The sequence below is a fragment of the Papio anubis genome, chromosome X (assembly GCF_008728515.1).
Source record: "Papio anubis isolate 15944 chromosome X, Panubis1.0, whole genome shotgun sequence".
Lineage (NCBI taxonomy): Eukaryota > Metazoa > Chordata > Mammalia > Primates > Cercopithecidae > Papio > Papio anubis.
In genome coordinates, this window is record NC_044996.1 from 135227424 (window position 1) to 135248364 (window position 20941).

General features: G+C 38.8%; 1 protein-coding gene across 5 annotated transcripts in view; it reads left to right on the forward strand.

The window, feature by feature from the left end:
- MID1 (midline 1) overlaps positions 1-20941 on the forward strand; it is a 256980-nt gene that overhangs the window by 106073 nt on the left and 129966 nt on the right. For 4 of the 5 annotated variants that reach the window (XM_017954012.3, XM_017954011.3, XM_031660541.1 and 1 more), the window contains one exon: positions 3866-4581. In XM_017954012.3, coding sequence (XP_017809501.1) covers positions 3922-4581 — 660 coding nt within the window. In that variant the 5' untranslated portion in view covers positions 3866-3921. The remainder of the gene's footprint in view (positions 1-3865; positions 4582-20941) is intronic. The other variant, XM_017954017.3, reaches the window with a different exon arrangement.

The following is a 20941-nucleotide window of genomic DNA, read 5'->3' on the forward strand; positions in this document are numbered from 1 at the left end:
GCGTTTTAATTTCTCCAAAAAGATATTTTAAAGAAAGCTAGAAAATAAACCATACTAAGTTTCTTTTAGAAGAAGGAACGGAAGTACAAATAAGATACTGTTGAGTCATGTAACAAAAATGATATCTATACCATTGTAAAACCTTGGTAAAAGTGGAAGAAGTGGGATGCACTATAGATATCAAACCAAAACCCCTTCCTTTTTGGTAGCATACAGGCGAAAGATTTAGAAAATTGGCTGAACTTCACTTACCACATCTGAGTATTTTGTCTTCACCTAATACAATTAACCATTTACAGTGTAGATACTTGCATAAAGCGCTATGCCAGGTGCTATGGCAATAAAAGATCTAGTTTCGAGCAGCTACTATTAAATCATTCTTACATGAGTTTCCCCTAAGCACTCGAGTCACATAATTTCCATTGATGTCAGATTGAAAGCCTGTTGCATATCATTTCCCGTTAGCACTGGAAACTCGTGCTTGTCCAAGTCTTGCTCCACCATCCTTGCCGCTGTTGCCCACACAGCATTTTATTCATACCTCTCTGAGAATGATGTTCATTTATATTCTGGTTATCTGTATATGCCTCTATCTTTTAATACATGGCTCAACAAAATAAGATCTGCAGGCCAATGCTGGCCTGTGACCTGTTTTTCCAAATATGGTTATGTTGGAACACAGCCATACTCATTCCTTTATGTATTGTGTCTGATTGCTTTTGCACTACAGTGGTAGATGGAGTAGTTGCAACAGGGCCCTTTTGGCCCACAAAGCCAAAAATGTCTACTGTTTTACCCTTAATAGAAAAAGTTTGCTGATCTCTGTTCTAATATATTGAGAGATCCTTAAAGTCAAGGGCTATGTTTGATTCTTTTTGGTTTTAGCTGGAAAGTCAGTACATTTAATGGAATCAATGAATGTTTGAGTCCTTTTGTGTGCTGGGTGCTGTTCTAGGTGTTGGTGGTACATTCTTCCAACAGCAAAGCAAAATCTCTGAGCTTATATTCTAGTGTTGAGGACAGTGGGGACAGAAGGAGCAATAAGCAAACTAAAAGAATATGTCAGTAATAAATATTATAAAGAAAAATAAACCGAGATGGGGGAAGAATTGCCACGATGGGTAGGTGGTATAGTGGTAGAAGGGGAATTGGTTTTATATGGGTTCAGAGAGAAAGTGACACTGAAGCAGAGAGTCATGTGGATTCTGAAGACCTTGCAGGGGCGAGCAGGGGATTGATGTGCTTAGCATGTTTGAGGAGTCAGAACGAGGCCATGTGCCCAGAGCAGAGAGAGGAGTGGGTAGCATGGGAGGAAGTGAGCTCACTGTCTGAGTCTTTGTTTTCTGGGTCTAGTTTATTCTGGTGAATTTCTCTCTGGGTGAAATGGGAAGCCCTTACAGGGCAGAGCAAGAGGAGAGGCATGTTCTGTCATGTTTTAACAACAGGCTCTCTGGCTTCTGAGTGGAGGATAGACTATAGGGGGAAGGGCAGGAGTGAACAGAAGCCAAGAGATCGTTTAGAAAGGTCTTATGATAGTCTACATAAGAGATGATGCTGGCTTGGCCCGTGATAATAGAGATGAGGTGATGTGAACCCCAGATTCTGGCTTCTTCAGCTGACTTAGTGCCTGGCACACAGTAAACATCTGTTGAAGGAATGAATAAAATGTCAGTATTTCCACTGAGGTCTCTCCAGCGGAATCCTTTCTAGAAATTCTCATCACACCTCTTTGGGATGGAATCCTGGCACCTGCATTAAAAATACAGTCATCATAGCTCTCCAGACATAATTTGATGCTCATCCTTCTATTGAGATTCATTGGTAGGCATTCTTGTTTTATCTGAGAACAAAGCAGACCAAAAGGGCAATATTTTTCCTTTAATTTATATGCTTTTGATGAGAAGGTGGAAGAACTTTGATTTAAAGATAATTCTACATTTTTTTCTATGATTAACCAAAATAATTATTAATAGGTAAAAAACTTTCCATTTCTTCTGAGCCATCTATAGGAACAGGTAACTGAGACCAAGTGGGGATGATATGTTTCTTACAACAGCAACCCTAGGGTTTCCATTGCAGGTTATAGAGAGATGTACAAGCTTTAATATTTCAAGTCACAGTTGCTCTTTTATTCTTTCCTATGTAGTAAATACTAGTGAATGGCTGAAGGTTTTTTAAGATACCAGACTTTTATGAAGCCAGTAGCTATTTAATTTTTAACAGGCTCAGGACATACTTTATACTTTTAATGATCAGTTACCATTCAGTTGGTAGCAAGATGAGCATTAATTTCACCAAAGCACCATATGGTATTTCTGAGGGATGCTATTTCAGAAGGGGTCAGGGTATTCTAGAAACCGTAAATTTTGTAAATAAGCAGAGGTATGAATACAAACGATTGATTGTCAGAATCACTAAACATAGCTTTGGATGTGAAGCCTTCCCATAAATCTGGCTGAGAATGCTCTCCCCACCACCCCTGTGGGTGATTTGAACCTCCCGACCACTGGGTGAACTGCACTGTTCTCCCACAGCCTGCAGTGGGCTGCATCTAATATTCCCATCACTGGTCTGCAGACCTCTGCTAATGGTCTTGAAAGGGAGAAGGTTCAAAGCGGCTTGGTTCCCAGGCCTGCTAATGAGCATGAGGCCTCTTCACCCTTAATGAACTGGGGTTTGTGTGGAATTCCTTCCACTACCCTTTTTGATGGGAAGGCAGACGAGAGTTCACAAAAGCACTCAGGTCTTTATGGCGAGGGGAGCAGGCAGCTGGGCCACCCTCGGGTGGCCTGGAGGGGAGCAACAAAGCTGGCAGAGGTCGTACCCAGGCCAACACAGCTCTAAGTGTGAGGCTAGACCTCCCGCCAGCCTGACCTTTTGCTGGCAACAGTGACAAACCCGTGATGGGAGTTTTTTGGCCAAAAGGGTCCCTCAGCAGTTTTGTAAGCCTCCTTAAATTGTAATCGTTATCATTGTCATACTGTAATCGTTATCATTGTCATAACATAACTTATCAAATGAATATGATAACCACTGAAATCCTTATTCTAATTAACTAAATTGTTGCTCTAAATATTAGTCATTGGTACTCAAACTTACTGCAGCCACCAAAAAAGCCCCCAGATATTTTTCTCCACTTCGTTCTGCCTACCCACGTCCCACTGCCGGATTATACAATAGAATTATTCAGAAGCATAATGAACACATGCCAGAAATATTGCCTGTATCACAATCATCTTTGTGAAAGTCAATGTTTTTTCTCAGGAATATATTTTGGAAAATGACATCCCACACTTAAACACGATCATCTCTGCTGAAATCCCTGCATTTGATTTCATATACATTTCATGTCCATTTCTATAGTTACTGCCTTCCCACTGTTCTGAAACCTGGTTTGGTATTGCAGAGTAAAAGTCCTTAAATCTCATATACATTAATATGTAAGTTTATAAATTCAAATTTATAAAAGACTCTATTGATGAATATTTCTACATTTTAATTTTCTGTGCAAGGTTAAACCTGACTCTGACACAATAAGATTATTCTGATTAAATACAAATTATGGAAATTACAGTTTCAATTACTTTCCAGTTTTGAATAAGGCCTTTTAAAAAACAAAATTGCAAAAACAAAATTGTAAACTTTCAGATACTGAACTTCGAGAAAATATTAACTGGTATATGATGGCTCAGGATGCTTTTTCCTCCTATTTTCCCCAGTGAATAGAAAGAGAATTATTTGGAATGTACACACACTTACCCTTTCATGACCTGTGTTTGGAATTATTCTGAGATGCATTCAAAGCTGACACCCCCCCATGGTTGACCTCCCTGTGCCTAATCAGATCTTACATTCTTGTTTCCAGATAGCTGATCAGCTTCCTTGGGTTTTGCTGATGACACAAGAGAGCTTTGCCTGAAGATGGAAACACTGGAGTCAGAACTGACCTGCCCTATTTGTCTGGAGCTCTTTGAGGACCCTCTTCTACTGCCCTGCGCACACAGCCTCTGCTTCAACTGTGCCCACCGCATCCTAGTATCACACTGTGCCACCAACGAGTCCGTGGAGTCCATCACCGCCTTCCAGTGCCCCACCTGCCGGCATGTCATCACCCTCAGCCAGCGAGGTCTAGACGGGCTCAAGCGCAACGTCACCCTACAGAACATCATCGACAGGTTCCAGAAAGCATCAGTGAGCGGGCCCAACTCTCCCAGTGAGACCCGTCGGGAGCGGGCCTTTGACGCCAACACCATGACCTCCGCCGAGAAGGTCCTCTGCCAGTTTTGTGACCAGGATCCTGCCCAGGACGCTGTGAAGACCTGTGTCACTTGCGAAGTATCCTACTGTGATGAGTGCCTGAAAGCCACTCACCCGAATAAGAAGCCCTTTACAGGCCATCGTCTGATTGAGCCAATTCCGGACTCACACATCCGGGGGCTGATGTGCTTGGAGCATGAGGATGAGAAGGTGAATATGTACTGCGTGACCGATGACCAGTTAATCTGTGCCTTGTGTAAACTGGTTGGGCGGCACCGCGATCATCAGGTGGCAGCTTTGAGTGAGCGCTATGACAAATTGAAGGTTAGTCCGATCCGCCTTAAGCCAACCCCTTTCTGCCAGAAAATGTCATGGAAATAAAAAGTGTATTCACTGCTAGCTACCTGACAGGTGAAGGTTTTCTCCTCACCTTTGTTATCTGATTAGTTTTAGCATGTTTTTGGCAGCCTATAAATGTTACACAATAAGGGTATCTTATAAAAGTTGACTGCTGCTTGTAATTTTAGTGTTGTCAAGGTGAGGGCAAATTCTAAAAATCTGGATCATTTTCAATCCGTGCAGTTTTTCTGGATCATTTTCAATCCTTACAGTTCTTCCAAAGAGAGTGCTGCCTCTCTCAGAGAGAGAGAGAGAGAGAGAGAGAGAGAGAGAGAGAGAGAGAGAATGACAGATAAAATCTGGCTTTGGGCATTTGGGGAACATTTACTTTTCTCACTCATCTGGGAAAACTAATTCACTCTCATTGTACCTGTATCTAGTTACTGCACAAACAAAGGAATAGAGGGAAGAATGTCTGTAGCAAATGTGGGATTTTAGGGGACACGTGACCTTTTATTCCTTGTGTAAATGATATCCAGCTTATTGGTGACACGCAGTGCCCTGACAATCTCAGGTTTCACGAAAGAATTCTTTTTCGTGTAGACTCTTTATTCAGTAAGGTTACAGTCAAGACTATTTGAACTTCATTTTTTACATGAAATTATTAACCTAACTCCAGCTTGGGGGATAATAATTAATATGACTATATGTGAAATAAAAGGATCACTTTCAAGGCAGGGCATGGTGGCTCATGCCTATAATCCCAGCACTTTGGGAGGCCAAGGCAGGCAGATCACTTGAGGTCAGGAGTTCAAAACCAGCCTGGCCAACATGGCGGAATCCCATGTCTACTAAAAATAGAAAAATTAACCAGGTGTGTTGGTGGGTGCCTGTAATCCCAGTTACTTGGGAGGCTGAGGCAGGAGAATCATTTGAACCTGGGAGGTGGATGTTGCAGTGAGCCAAGATTACGCCACTGCACTCCAACCTGGGCAAAAGAGCGAGACTCTGTCTTAAAAAAAAAAAACAAAAATTGCTCTCTAGGTATGGATGGAAAGCACCAGGGAAGAAATAAAAAGCCAAGTCTCCAGATGTTTGTTCAATTTCAGGTAACAGCGGGTCTGATTATTGAAAACTCAGCTGAGAGAGTTTGAGTGAGATACTATGTTCACCAGCTAATTTTAGATCACAAGACACCAATTAAAAGAAAGGAAGTATAAATTAAAAGCTCTAAGTAAATATATATTGAAGTCCTTCCTCTCGGGATAAACACATACCATGTTGTTGAGCAAACAAAATGAATCACATGATCAAAAGAGTGTTATCACTTAGAAAACAGTGTCACCTTTAACAAATGGTTTCTATCACCTCTCCTTAGCGCTAATGAGTGGTTGTGTTTACTGGGACCACATAGTTTATTTTGTGACAGTGGGATTAACGGACCACATCTGGGATTTGGCTTTGCTATTTCTTGACATGTTGAGGGAAACCTATATGCTGAAGTGAATTCCTGCTTCTCAATGTCACTTGGGCAACAAAAGCATCACCTGGGCAGCATGTTTCACTTCAAATATCCAAAGAATTACTGGTGCAAATCCATCTTTAAACCATGTAGAGGAAGTCAAGCGCAAGGACTCAGGTGACACAGACAACGGAAGACAAACGATGACAGGCTTTCCAAAACAGTGCATGGCAGCACCGGAGAAAAGTACCACCAAAGTTAATCATAGTAAAGGCAATGCATGTATGAGCTGTGCCTCTAGAGCAAATTCTGCAGAAATTGATAAGGCTATTAATTTTTACAAACCAAGGTAATCTTTTTTCTTTACCCCTTTTTTTGTTGGTGGTGGAGCTGAAGGGAGAATATTTAGGATAACTGAACAGAGATGTTTGATTTTTGTTTTCCAAAATGTAAACATGCTAGATCTTTCTTTATCAAAAATGTTCCTTTGATTGGATTTGCACTACCTTTTAATGATTGTTTGTTGAAACACCACAATCATAATGATGTTCAATATTTAGCAACTCCCAGGCTTGATATTTATTTAAATCTTGTAGTCAAGTTCTGCTCAGTACTCATGGCCTGTCACAGCAGAGTTATTAAATATTTACATAACATCTTCAAATTTGTGAAGAAATCCTGTCATGCTCTAGCATGACATGAAAAGAGTTTCGTTTTTTTGATTTTTTTTTAATCAAAAAACGAAACTCTTCAGGTACAAGCCCAGCACACTTTAATTGAGCCAGTGGCTTATCGGTTGTTGTACTGTCACATGGAGTGCCTGATAATTAATGATGTGGTTTCTTTTTATTTCCTAGTTACAGAAATATAAGCATATAAACAGCATCCAATGCACCAAAACACATTTACAACCATTCAACAAGATATACTTATGAGCATTTGAACAAATAGCTTACCAACATAGCATGTTTGTTTTAAAACATGCCACTTATGTTAGAATTTTAAAAATAATAACAGTTATGACATTTGGATGTCTGATATTTCAGTTATCACATACTTATGAACATATGTACATCTTTGTTTTATTTAAAACCTAAGGACAATGTAAATGTTGATTTTTGAAGGAAGTAATAGCATACCAAGATGACCAAAACCAAGGAAGTATGTTTCTGGTAACTACTACTTTGGTCTGAAATGTACTCTGAACATGCATTTTTCTGTAGCTCTAAGATCTCATATAGATGTGGATTTGTGATGATGTGGGAACACAGATAAAGCATGGAGGAATTTGAGGATGCTTTCATTGATAAGACAATAAACTTGCTTTATTAATTTGCATATGTAAGGACCCCAGTGTCTTTGGAAACATTTTTGTCCTTCTGTTAGTAAAAGTCCATTATATGAAGAAGGGAATTCTGCAATTATTGTGAAGAATAATTTCTTATAATAATACTAAACTTTGGGGGACATATTTTACTCATTAGATCTCAGTATAAGAGATGTGTGTTTATATTTAAAAAATCGGAATATCATTTTGTACATTACAATCTTTTTCTAAGTGTAAAAGAAGAAAAGATAAAAATTCCAACATGTAGAACTCGTACAAATAAAATCATCCACATCATGTAAAATAGCATCATGTCAGTAATCTAACGCTTTTGGAGACTATGCATTGAGAGGCACTCATGAAATATTGAAGCAAGGCGAAAATTAAGGTAGCATTTCCTAAACTCTACTAAGATGAAAAGAGAAAAGTTTTCCTGCCAAGTGCAAAGGTCTCTAAGTGGAGCGTATCCATAATGTGGACATATCTTTACATCATTTTAATTGAATTTTTAAGAAGCCTCTCAGTCCTTCAAACTTGGAGAAAAAATTTGATTTGTGAACCACATAACATATAAGAGAATTTAATATAATTAATGCATTCCAGAGTTTTCAAGGAATTAAAATTCAGTAGTTCCTCTTTTTCAGTTCCAACATACAAGGTTGGAGCTCTTGTTTCTTTTCTCTAATTACACCTATAAAAGTATACAAATTGAAAAAAACTGACCTTTCCTTGCCTTTCAGTTTCAGCATAGCCCCTTCAAATTAGCTGAAGCTGAAGTTCCAAACTATTGTTTTGCCATTCTTATTCTAAAGGCTGGCTGAGGAAGTTTGTTTGTATAATGCATGTGTCAATGGATCATCCCATTATAATTTTTTAATAGTTTGATTTAAAAATTCCAACTAAAGCTCAGCATTTCTATGTAGCACTTTTTATCTGGAAGTGAAGACATGAGATTTCATTCTTGGGTTTAATTTATAGATTGTAAGGTTCTATGTTTGAAAAATCTTTCCCAGTTTGTAACTAGGAAAGTTGTAAGTGTATACTGAGCTAGACTTTTTTTTTATTAGAATTTCTATAACTTGTTTCTTCTTTGAAAACCAGTAGCAGGCATAGTGCAGGTTCTAGTGCTATGGTGTGTGATGCACACACATATTTGCATATACATATACATGCATGCATTTATTTAATATTATAATCTTCCTGAATCTAAAATGGAGACAAATTCAAGTGACTGGTATTTTCATTAGGGATATTTCATTCTGCAGGCAAGAGATGACAACAAACATAGCAATAATAACTATATTCTGATCACGCAAAATATTTTATCTATTCCTTGAATGTTTGGTAGATGGGTACAAGTCAACTTTGAACTTGGTATATTTTTTGTGGGAAGAGTCTTATCTTGAAGGGTTTTTTTTTGAAGTTACAAATATGTGTATTTTTTAAAATGCGTCTTTCTGTTTATTGATTTCTAGTTTAAATCCCTTAAGATCAGGGCTCAAGATAATTGCACGTGGTCTCACTTATGGATGCAGTATCCCTTAATAAATATTAGAATAAGTTTATTGTATCTTCAAAATTTCCATAAGCTCGTTAATGTTTTCAGTCTGTGTAATCAATTAATGACTAGGAGAGGTGCACTTAGGCCTTCCACTTGGAGAGTGAAATTTTCTGTTTTTTTTTTTAAACTTTAAGTTCTGGGATACACGTGCAGATTTATTACATAGGTATACATGTGCCATGATGGTTTCCTGTACCTATCAACCCATCATCTAGGTTTTACGCCCCACATGCATTAGGTATTTGTCCTAATGCTCTCCCTCCGCTTGCCCCACACCCCCGACAGGCCCCAGTGTGTGATGTTCCCCTCCCTGTGTCCATGTGTTCTCATTGTTCAACTTCCACTTATGACAGAGGTCATGCAGTGTTTGGTTTTATGTTTCTGTTTCAGTTTGCTGAGAATGATGGATTCCAGCTTCGTCCGTGTCACTGCAAAGGACATGAACTCATTCTTTTTTATGGCTGCATAGTATTCCATGGTATATATGTGCCACATTTTCTTTATCCAGTCTATCATTGATGGGCATTTGGGTTGGTTCCAAGTCTTTGCTATTGTAAATAGTGCTGCAATAAATATATGTGTGCATGTGTCTTTATAGCAGAATGCTTTATAATCCTTTGGGTATCTATCCAGTAATGGGATTGCTGGATCAAATGGTATTTCTGGTTCTAGATTTTTGAGGAATTGCCACACTGTCTTCCACAATGGTTGAACTAATTTACACTCCCACCAACAGTGTAAAAACATTCCGATTTCTCCACAGCCTCGCCAGCATCTGTTGTTTCCTGACTTTTTAATAATTGCCATTCTAACTGGCTTGAGATGGTATCTCATTGTGGTTTTGATTTGCATTTCCCTAATGACCAGTGATGATGAGCTTTTTTTTCCCATATGTTTGTTGGCTGCATAAATGTCTTCTTTTGAGAAGTGTCTGTTCATATCCTTCACCCACTTTTTGATGGGGTTGTTTTTTTCTTGTAAATTTGTTTAAGTTCCTTGTAGATTCTGGATATTAGACCTTTGTCAGATGGGTAGCTTGCAAAAATGTTCTCCCATTCTGTAGGTGGTTGTTGCCTGTTCACTCTGATGATAGTTTCTTTTGCTGTGCAGAAGCTGTTTAGTTTGTTTAGATCCCATTTGTCAATTTTGGCTTTTGTTGCAATTGCTTTTGATGTTTTAGTCATGAAGTCTTTGCCCATGCCTATGTCCTGAATGGTATTACCTAGGTTTTCTTCTAGGGTTTTTATGATTTGGGGTTTTACATTTAAGTCTTTAATCCATCTTGAGTTAATTTTTGTATAAGATGTAATGAAGGGATTCAGTTTCTGTTTTCTGCATATGGCTAGCCAGTTTTCCCAGCACCATTTATTAAATAGGGAATCCTTTCCCCATTGCTTGTTTTTGTCAGGTTTGTCAAAGATCAGATGGTTGTAGATGTGTGGTGTTATTTCTGAGGTCTCTGTTCTGTTCCATTGGTCTATATATCTGTTTTGGTCCCAGTACCCTGCTGTTTTTGGTTACTGTAGCCTTGTAGTATAGTTTGAAGTCAGGCAGTGTGATGCTTCCAGCTTTGTTCTTTTTGCTTAGGATTCTCTTGGCTATATGGGCTCTTTTTTGGTTCCATATTAAATTTAAAGTAGCTTTTCTATTCTGTGAATAAAGTCAATGGTAGCTTGATGGGGATAGCATTGAATCTATAAATTACTTTGGGCAATGTGGCCATTTTCACAGTATTCATTCTTCCTATCCATGAGCATGGAATTATATTCCATTTGTTTGTGTCCTCTCTTATTTCCTTGAGCAGTTGCTGGTAGTTCTCCTTGAAGAGGTCCTTCACATCCCTTGTAAGTTGGATTCCTATGTATTTTATTCTCTTTGTAGCAATTGTGAATGGGAGTTCACTCATGATTTGGCTCTCTGCTTGTCTATTATTGGTGTATATGAAGGCTTGTGATTTTTGTACATTGATTTTGTATCCTGAGACTTTGCTGAAGTTGCTTATCAGCTTAAGGAGTTTTGGGGCTGAGATGATGGGGTTTTCTAAATATACAATCATGTCATATGCAAACAGAAACGATTTGACTTCCTGTGTCCTGTTCGAATACCCATTATTTCTTTCTCTTGCCTGATTGCCCTGGCCAGAATTTCCAATACTATGTTGAATAAGAGTGGTGAGAGAGGGCATCCTTGTCTTGTGCTGGTTTCAAAGGGAATGCTTCCAGCTTTTTTTTGCTGAGAGTGAAATTTTCAAGTCCTCTTCATAGCTCTGTCATTTTGCTTGCTTTAGGCCTTTTGAACCTATGTTATTAAGAACAATATGGTTGGGCATGGGGGGCTCACACCTGTAGTCCCAGCACTTTGGGAGGCCAAAAAGGAGCATTGCTTGAGCTCAGTTGTTTGAGACCAGCTTGGACAGCATAATAGGACCCTGTCTCTACTAAAAATAAAAACAAAAATAAAAATAAAAATTCAGCTGGGCATGGTGGCATGTACCTGTGGTTCCAGTTACTCTGGAGGCTGAGGTGAGAGGATCACTTGAGCCTGGGAGATCAGGGCTGCAGTGAGCAGTGATTACACCACCATACCACTACACTCCAACCTGGGTGACAGAGCAAAGACCCTGTCTCAAAAAAAAAAAAAAAAAAAAAAAAGAACAATGAAAGTTAATATAGGTTTTTTGAGAGGTCATAAAAAATTAAGTTAATATGTGTTTAATAAATTAAGGTAATATGAACAGTAACAGTCTCTGCCTTCATGGAGCTTATAGTCTAGTAGGGAATTCCAACAGCTACTAAATACTTTCTCTGTTGATGGTGGCGGGAAGCACATTGTGCCCAAAGCAAAGGTACTGACCCCAGCCCTGAGAGATGGAGAAAGGCTTCCCAGAAAAGGGACCACTGCACCTACCATTTCCAAGCCTTGTATTAGAAAACAATATTGAATTTACTAGATGTTTGTAAAATCCCTGTTATCAGTCATTCCTTTTTAACTTTTTACTATGTGTGATGTTCTTTGTGTAACCCTATATAGTTTTTCAAACTTGTTCACAATAATTCCCAGTTGATTTTAATCTAAAATACAGATACACTATATGATGTTTCACCATGTGGTATGTGAATAACTCAGACACATGTCTTCCAAAATGTTGTAATTATATGGAGTTTCACCAGTTCCAACTGACTCCAATATGCAATACTGTTTGTACTAATTTCATGACAGCATTTGTTTAGTCTGCAATATAGATATGTATTTTTTCTTTTATTTTTAGTTGGACACTTAATAATTGCACATATTTATAAGATAGTCTGATATTTCCATACATGTATACAATGTGTTGCAATGTATATTTTTAATAGTTTCCATGTGATTAAAATAAGATTTCCAGATATTTGTAAAATATATTATAACTATATTTTAATTTTGTTAGTTTGGTACAAGGATATTTATGATAGATAGAATAAAAGAAAGCATCTCCAGGCATATGTTCTTAATGGGAAATTCAAGACAGCTTCCTTTTCCCCCTCCTCACCTGTCTATTTTCTGAATGAGTCTTTTCTCAACTCCTTCACCTGCAGAGAGCAAGGTATTATTGCCTAGTGATTTATTATTGTCAGAATCATTCTTGGTAAGCTCAGAGAGTTCGAAAAATGCACAAACAAGTACACATGGTACCTCTTCATCATGTGGCTGTGTAAACATAATTCTTGGGCACCTTGTTAACGTTCCTGTGCTATATTTTACTCATTTATAAAACAGGGCTAATATATAGTACTTACTTTTGCAGAAAATTGGGAGAGCAAAATAAAGTGTTTCATGTAAACCCTTAGCATTGTGCCTGGCCTACAGAAAGCCTGCAACACGTGTCAAAACGACTGTTAGAAACTAGGAGGCAGAATGTGTAATGGTAAAGTGTGTGGACATTGGATGTAGACTGCCAAATATTTTTTAACCACTGCTTGTGTTATGTGTATGTGAGATAAGAGTCTATATTGTTGCTTTAATGTGTTTTATAGTTCTGTTTCTGAAGCACCTGCCAAAGGGCAGAGATGTGACAATTAATAAACACTTGTTGATGGACATGTACAGAATTGATGCGTTAGGCGAGTGTTTTGGGATTCGGAGGAGGAAGAGATGAATCTGCTTTTGAGTAGACAATAAACCTTGCTTCAGGGTGGTGGGATTTAAGCTGCTTTGACAGATCTGTGGATTAAGCATCAAAGAAGAGTGAGGTGCTCTGCGGGAGTGAGACCAGCAGAGACCTGTCGGCAGGAATAGGCAAGACAGCTTTGGAAGTTTAGACAATCCTAGCTAGAGCACAGGGTGCCAACTGGGGAGCCAGGAAAGAGGATGTTGGAAGAGTCACCTAGAGGGAAGGTCTTGAAAGTCTTTAAATGCAAGGTTAAGGGTTTAGGCCATTTTTACTATTTTCTATAGAGTAATAGTGAAGTTTTTTTAAATTTTAATTTTAATTTTTGTAGAGAGAGAGAGAGGTTAATGTCTATTTTCTGAAATAAATTTCATGTGAGAATATAAGAATGGATAGGGTTACTGTGTTCATGGAAGAAATAAAAGGGGGAAGAGACATTCACATTACTTTAGATTTTGTAGTCTCCTTTTTAATTAGCAAAAAGAAGTAGTATCACAGGTCAAAAACTACCACCCTGTCAACAGAAACATGTAAAAGTGTGAGATTCAGGGTCTTGCTCCATAAAACTAGGAAGAAATAGGAGATGTCGTTGCTGATTGGCTCTTAGGTCCAGACACAAATGTGATTCTTTTCCTGCTTCTCTAGGGCAGTAAGACACAGTGGGGACAATGCATGGTTATTTCTTCTGGCTTTTTGATTCACAATAAGGAGAATGCTAATGCCCACTATAAACCAAAATAGTGTTTTAGAGCCAGAAGCAACCTTGGAACTCACGTCATTCCATCCTTATTCTGCAGATGAGGAAAGTAGGGCTGAGAGTAGTAAAAGAAGTTTTCCGCAATTACCTAGTGGGTTAGTGACTCTGAACTAGGACTAGAGCACAGTTCCCTGCTGTCCAGTTTTGTGTCTTTCCTGCTACTTCCTACTGCGGTTAACAGTGCCAGCCAGCACAGGCAGGATTGCCTTTTGAGTGGTTCTGAAATTTCTGACATCTCTTCTGATGTTTTCAGGAGTAAACACAATGATTTTACGGTAATTTTTAAAAACCCACTTGGCCTGGCAATAAACCACCATCATGGGTGTAGGATGATGCCTTACCATGCTGTCTGGGAATTATTGCAGAGATGTGGCTTTGGAGTGATGCCTCCAGGGCCACCAAAATAAGTTGCCTAGAAGATGTTCCCATGCTGACATTTTCTATAGCTGAGCCAGTGTAGATTTGGTTGTCTTGAAGGGCCAGACTTCATGCCTGGAGCTGTGTTCATGTACATGGACCCAGACAACCTCAGGGACACTGCAAAAGAAAGCAGAGTTAGGACAGTGATGTCAATGAGGAAACAAAGGAATCGTGGTTGCAGCTTAATGGGCTCACTAATTCCCTTCTTAGGATAATTGTTTTCCTGAATGTCTTAATATATACATTATTCTTAAACTGGTAAATTTTTTGACATCGCCATAAAGTGGGCATAAGTAGTCTGAGAAAGTGAATGTGGCTAAAGATTTGATTTATTTTCAGTATGTGGCATAAACATCCTGGAAAAATCTGATACAAATGCAATTGCAAAAATCCACTTAAAACTTAATCACTTTATATTCTGGACTTTTGGGTATGACACAATGTTGTTGCATACCCATGAGGTATGGCCTTTAAGCTGACAAAGGAAAACACATTTTGCATGTCTCATCAAAAAGGAAAATGCTTGTAAAGTGCCGAGCATGGTGACTGGCACATAGTAAGTGTTGGATGTACACGAGGTATTATTTTATCTGGGCATTTACTGTTACAATAAAACCTTCATTGGTGTAATCCAATCGTGGATTTCTTGACAGTATCATAAATTACTCAGTGGTTATAGGGTTGATATGTGTTTCTGGAGGCCATGGGAAACTTTGAACAACTCTCAAAGGAATTATAATTGGGTGGAAACTTTGATTTGTCCTTTCTAAACCAAGCTAAGTAGTAAAATGAACTTTTAAGAAGCAGTGAGTGGTGAATTGAAAGAAATGGCTTTAAAAACAAGGCCCAATTTGAAGTCTGGGGATGCGGGTGGCAGGGGCGGAGGGGAGCAGCTCTTTCATGTTTCTGGTTAATCTGATTGGATCAGCACCACAGGTGCTGTCAGAGCATCTACAGCTGTTTCCAAGAAAAGAAAAGCTGGCATTTGGGTTTATACTATGGCTGTCACATTTATACACAGCTAGACAGATGAGGAAAAGATGGTTGACATGATACACAGGAAGCCTAGACTAGTCAGACGAGCTCAGGGGGCTAGCTTTCTTTCTTATTGTAGGGTTTCCTTTGGTATGTGAGTAAATGATAAAGCAAGTTGGCCCTGGGCTGTTTGTTAGCAGCTGTCTCTCTTAGAATAGGAAGAGGGAGGAACTTCAATATCGACTGGGACTGGAGGAGGAGGAAAGCGCTGAAGTGAAGGAGTTGTAGAAGAAGGCGGCTTCCAACCCCTCCACTGTAGGGACCCTGGGGTGTTTTATTCTCTGTGCTTTCTTCTGTGCCAGTTGTGCAGAGTGCCTAGAATAGCGGTATCATAATCTGCCTCCTCCCTTATATCTCTTTTGCTATTTATTGAGGGGGAAAATCCAGAAAATATGGTTTTTATTTACATTGGGATAGACTAGGTTCTTATTACTGAAACAATATGGAAATCATGAGCAGCTTCTATTCCTTTTGTGCCTTTATAAATATTCTTTTCCCTAACTGCTTTATCAGATCCTGCTTTTTAAAGAAAGAAAGAAAGAAAAAACCTTATTTGTTTACTCAGGGAATATTTTATATAGGTACTATGAGATAAACACTGAGTAAACTCTGGGAATGCAGAAATGAATAACAAAGCTAAGTCGTTGCTTCCATGGTCTAGAGCTCATTATAACAGGTAATAAGATTATATAGATAGGATATGAAAAGAGCTCCATGGAGCTCAATCAATGAGATAATTTTTAATGTGAATAATAATAAAAAACCACTGACTTTGGTGTTGATACCTGGAAATTGCCTAATTCCAAAAGCTGAAGTGAAAATGCATTTCATTAAAAAGCAACATTTACAGAAAGCAAACAGTGACATTCACACTGTTCAGTCCTTTGGAGTTGCAAGTAAGGGCAAAATATGAAGACTCCAATCCATGAAAAAAATCCAGCTGGATGCTTTCTTATGAAAGGTCTACTGTTCACGGGCTGGACTGCTAGCCCTTCTCACATGCTTTCCTCAGAGGTCTCCATTTCCTTCCTGAACAGGGCTAATAGGTCAGATAAATATCCAGGCTCACAAGCAGTTTATGTCATTTCCACTCTGAAAGGATCCATCCCTAGGAAGATATTATGAGAGGCAAACTTGCGGAAGTGCTATTGTGTTAACCAAGCCAGCTGGTGGGTTTGCTTTATTGGTTATGGAATTTTTACCAACTTAGGTGTTAGGATGAATATCCTGACCTGGTAGAGTGTTTATTTCCCCCTTCTTTGACCCTTGACACAGCTGTTTAGAGCTCAGTCACTCTCGGTTGACATGGTCAGATTCAAAGCCAAGAAGAGTGAAATGGGCAGGCTTTTAGACTCACACACTGAGTATGGCCTGTATGAGTGAGTCTGAAAGATCTAGGAGACATGGGGAAGCCGTATGCACTTCACTTAAGGGGCTTGGAGGGAGATGCTATTTTTGCCTCTGGATTGCTGATTTAAGCTCTAGAGGGTCCCAGCAAACAAGGGCCTCACTTATTTATAGTGTCCAGCTTGTTAACTGGTTCCAGTAGCTCTTTCATTCTAAATACCCTGACTTGATCATTACAAATTCTATGCATGTAACAAAATATCACATGTACCCCATAAATATGTACAAATATTATATATCAATAAAACATTCATCTGATAACATATTAGGCAAGGCCGTAGGGCTGCCTCCATACCACTAGAAAAAGAAAACTGTCTTGTAGGTCAGGGCTGAGTGGTAGTACAGGAAGGTGGAGTAATCTGTCAAGATGCTGCTTTACATTGTTTTGAGATGTGGTTCAAGGGTGTTTGTTGATCAAACACCAAGAACCAGCTATTACCAAGAATAATAACTAGCATTTGTAAATCTCCAGATTGACAGTTTGCAAAGCACTTTCAAGTATTATTTGATCCTTGGAACAACAATGTATCTCCTACAAAAATATGAGAATGATAATACCTGCTCATTAGGGATCTTGGGAGGATTAAATGAGATAATATAGGTCCAAGTGTCTAGCCTAGCATTTAGTGGGTGGGAGCAGCTGGGTAAATAGGAACCATTTTTAACAATGCAGAACATGAGGCCATGGAAAATTCCAAAGCATAACTACAGTCAGATGACTACGTTTTGGAGCTCAGACCCAGGGACCCCATTTTGCCCCTGACTAATCATCACCTATGATTAAAGCAGAAACAACTATGGTCCAAACATAGCACCCTTAAAAAATTAGCGAGAAAGAAAGAGAGAGAGTTAGAGTATGGAGACACGAAGTATTTTTGCCTTCACTTTTGACACACAGGCTCCCTGGACTGAGCAAAGAAGTATCCTTTGAAGTGGTGACTATGATTGAAGATGATCTAGTTTCCATTCTAATATAAATAAGTAAAAATACAAAGTTGAAATATGGAAATCCATATGGAATCATTTTATTTACTTACAGTAATATTGAATTATCCAATACTCAATAGTTTCTCTGTACCTAAGTGTTAGCATAAATGAGTGACTCTCTGATGATCCATAAAATCATTTCATCACTAGAAATGTGATCATTTACCCTGGCTAAAAATGTAAATTTATAGTCTTGGTCTATGAGTTCAACATTTCAAATGTCTTAAGAGACCAAAACGAGTTAATATTCATATTTAGTTATTCATGCCAAAGCGTGGATACATATAAAAATGGTCACCAAACTTTTCAATCTGTTATCCATTCCTCTTTCTCGGATCGCTAATCAGTCAGAATTGTAGATTTAAACTGGTTTCTAAGACGGAGATATCTCAAATATGGTTGTGCACAAAACCACTCAGCGTTCATATGTACATATATGTCTATGTGTATATATAAATATATATATATTTTGTTTGTTTGTTTGTTTGTGTTAGAGTCTCACTGCATAGCCCAGGCTGGAGTCCAGTGGCATGATTTCAGGTCACTGCAACCTCCACCTCCCACATTCAAGCGATTCTCCTGCCTCAGGCTCCCGAGAAGCTGGGATTACAGGCACGCGCCACCACGCCTGGCTAATTTTTGTATCTTTAGTAGAGACAGGCTTTCACCAGGTTGGCTAGGCTGGTCTCAAACACCTGACCTCAGGTGATCTGCCCACCTTGGCCTCCCAAAGTGCTGGGATTACATGATGAGCCACCATTTATAAGATTCAGCAGATCTGAGGCAGGTTTAGAGTCTGATTTCAACTTGTGTCCTGGCCTTGCCATTTTAGAACTGTGTGAACTTAAGGGAAAAAAGCAAAACTAATTTTTCAAGCCTCAATTCCTCATCAGTAAAACAGAGTTAATAATTCAGTAATAACTCCATAATGCTTGTCCCCTGGGAAGCCCTGGACAAAACGTAGTGGTTCCTCTTTCCATTACTATTGTTATTCCCTGAATGCTTCTGTCTTTCCCCCGTTATTCTAAATTTTAAGCCTTTTCTGTAGTTATATGGACAACACAGTTGGCCCTCCATATTTGTGGGTTCTGCATCCAAGGATTCAACAAGGATTTAATTGTTTTTTGGGGAAAAAACAATTTAAAAATAATAAAAATACAAATAAAAAATACACTGTAACAACTATTTATGTACCATTACATTGTATTAATTATTATAAGTAACCTAGAGATGATTTAAAGTATTGCAGGATATGGGTAGATTATATGCAAATATTATACCATTTTATATTAGGGAGTTGAGCATCCCATGGATTTTGGTATCTGTGGGAAGGTCCTGAAACCAATCCCCTGCAGATATTGAGGGATGACTGTATATGTTCTTATACAAAGTCAAACAATACAGTTTATGTAAGTGAATCCTCAATCCTTCCAGCTCTTCCTCTACCAACTCTTGATTATTCTTGAAGGACCAACTCAAACCTCATGGAGGGACTACTCTAATTTGACTTTTAATAAAATTATCTAATCTCCAACATTCCCTATTTTTTTAACCACTCCTTCATAATTACTTGCTGTTTGTGTATTATTTAATATTCTTTGGGCCAGGTGCGGTGGCTTACGTTTGTAATCCCAGAACCTTCGGAGGCTGAGGCAGGAGAATCGCTTGAGCCCAGGAGTTCAACACCAGCCTGGGCAACATAGTGAAACCTTGTCTCTATAAAAAATTTAAAAAAAAAAATCCAGGCATGATGGCACACGCCTATGGTCCCAGCTACTCTGGAGGCTGAGGCAGGAGGATCACTTGAGCCCAGAGTTGGAGGCTACAGTGAGCCATGATCACACCACTACACTCCAGCCTGGATGACAGAGAAAGACCCTGTCTCTAAAACATATTAAAAATTTAAAAATAAACATACTTTGGGCACAAGTCTTCCCTCCCCAATTGTGTTTCAATGTCTCAAGCCCAGTGACTGTATTTTGTAGTTATTTTATGTCTGATTACTCATTTTTCAATGACTAGAGCATTCTGAAAAGCTACAAGGTATTTTATCAGTAGTAAATAGTTGTTGAAACAAGTGGAAAAGCCTGTAATAATTTAATTAGATTATAGTCTGTATTGTGTACATAGAAGTTGCCCATCAGATAAAACAAAGGAAAATCCTAGCCCACCAGCCATTCTTTCAAATTTTAAATACATAGTCAAGCAAAATAATGTCTTTCAGGTCTCTGCACTCCTTTCTGAATCTACGAGTTCCTTCTCAATGATTTCTTTCAAGAAAGTCTTATAAAGAGACCATTTGAATTTTTAAAACTTTAGTTCAGGCAGCAGTGATCAAATATTTGTGATTCACAAATGATAGGATAAAATAATACCATGTACTTATACAATCGGCCCTCCATGTCTGTGGATTTCACATCTGTGTATTCTACCACCCAAGGACTGAAAATATTCAAAACAAAAATAACAAATGGTTGCATTTGTTTGTATTGAACATGTACAGACTTTTAAAAAAATCTCTAAACCATACAATGTAACAACTATTTACTAAGCTTTTACATTGTATTAGGTATTATAATTAATCTAGAGATGATTTAAAGTGTATGGGAGGATATACACAGGTTATATGCAAATACTATGCCATTTTATATGAGGGACCTGAGCATCTGTGGATTTTTGTATTCACAGGGGTCCTGGAACCAATCCCCTACAGGTACCTCGGGACGATTGTATATATTTTGTGTGTATATTTTGTTCCCTACTGCCTCAGAATAGAGCTTAATTCCACTTTGAGACAGGATGGTAAGGAACCATAAGGACCATAGGGTAAACTTAGCAATATACAATTGCTTAGTTTTCAAAACTTGGGAGAGGAAGGGGCTGCCACTGGCACACAGTGGGTCAAGGCCAGGGATGCTGCTAAACATCCTGAAGGCACAGGACAGCCCCCCAAAACAGATAATCATCCAGCCCCAAATGTCAATAGTGCTGAAGCCGAGACACCCTGAGTCGAAGCAAAGCATCTTTGTTAATGACATTAAGAGAAATGCTCAGTTTTACTCTTAGAGGCATTTAGTTGCTTGTGTGACCCCCAAACCAAATCTATTTTGAGATGTAGAGAGCTGAGACTTTGCAGAGCTCCCCTCCCACCATCTGCAGATGCCCTGAGTGGCAGCCTGGCAGCCTGGCAGCCTGGAAGCAGCCCCAGAGTTTTGTGCACAGCAGGCTTCTCTCACCCATGC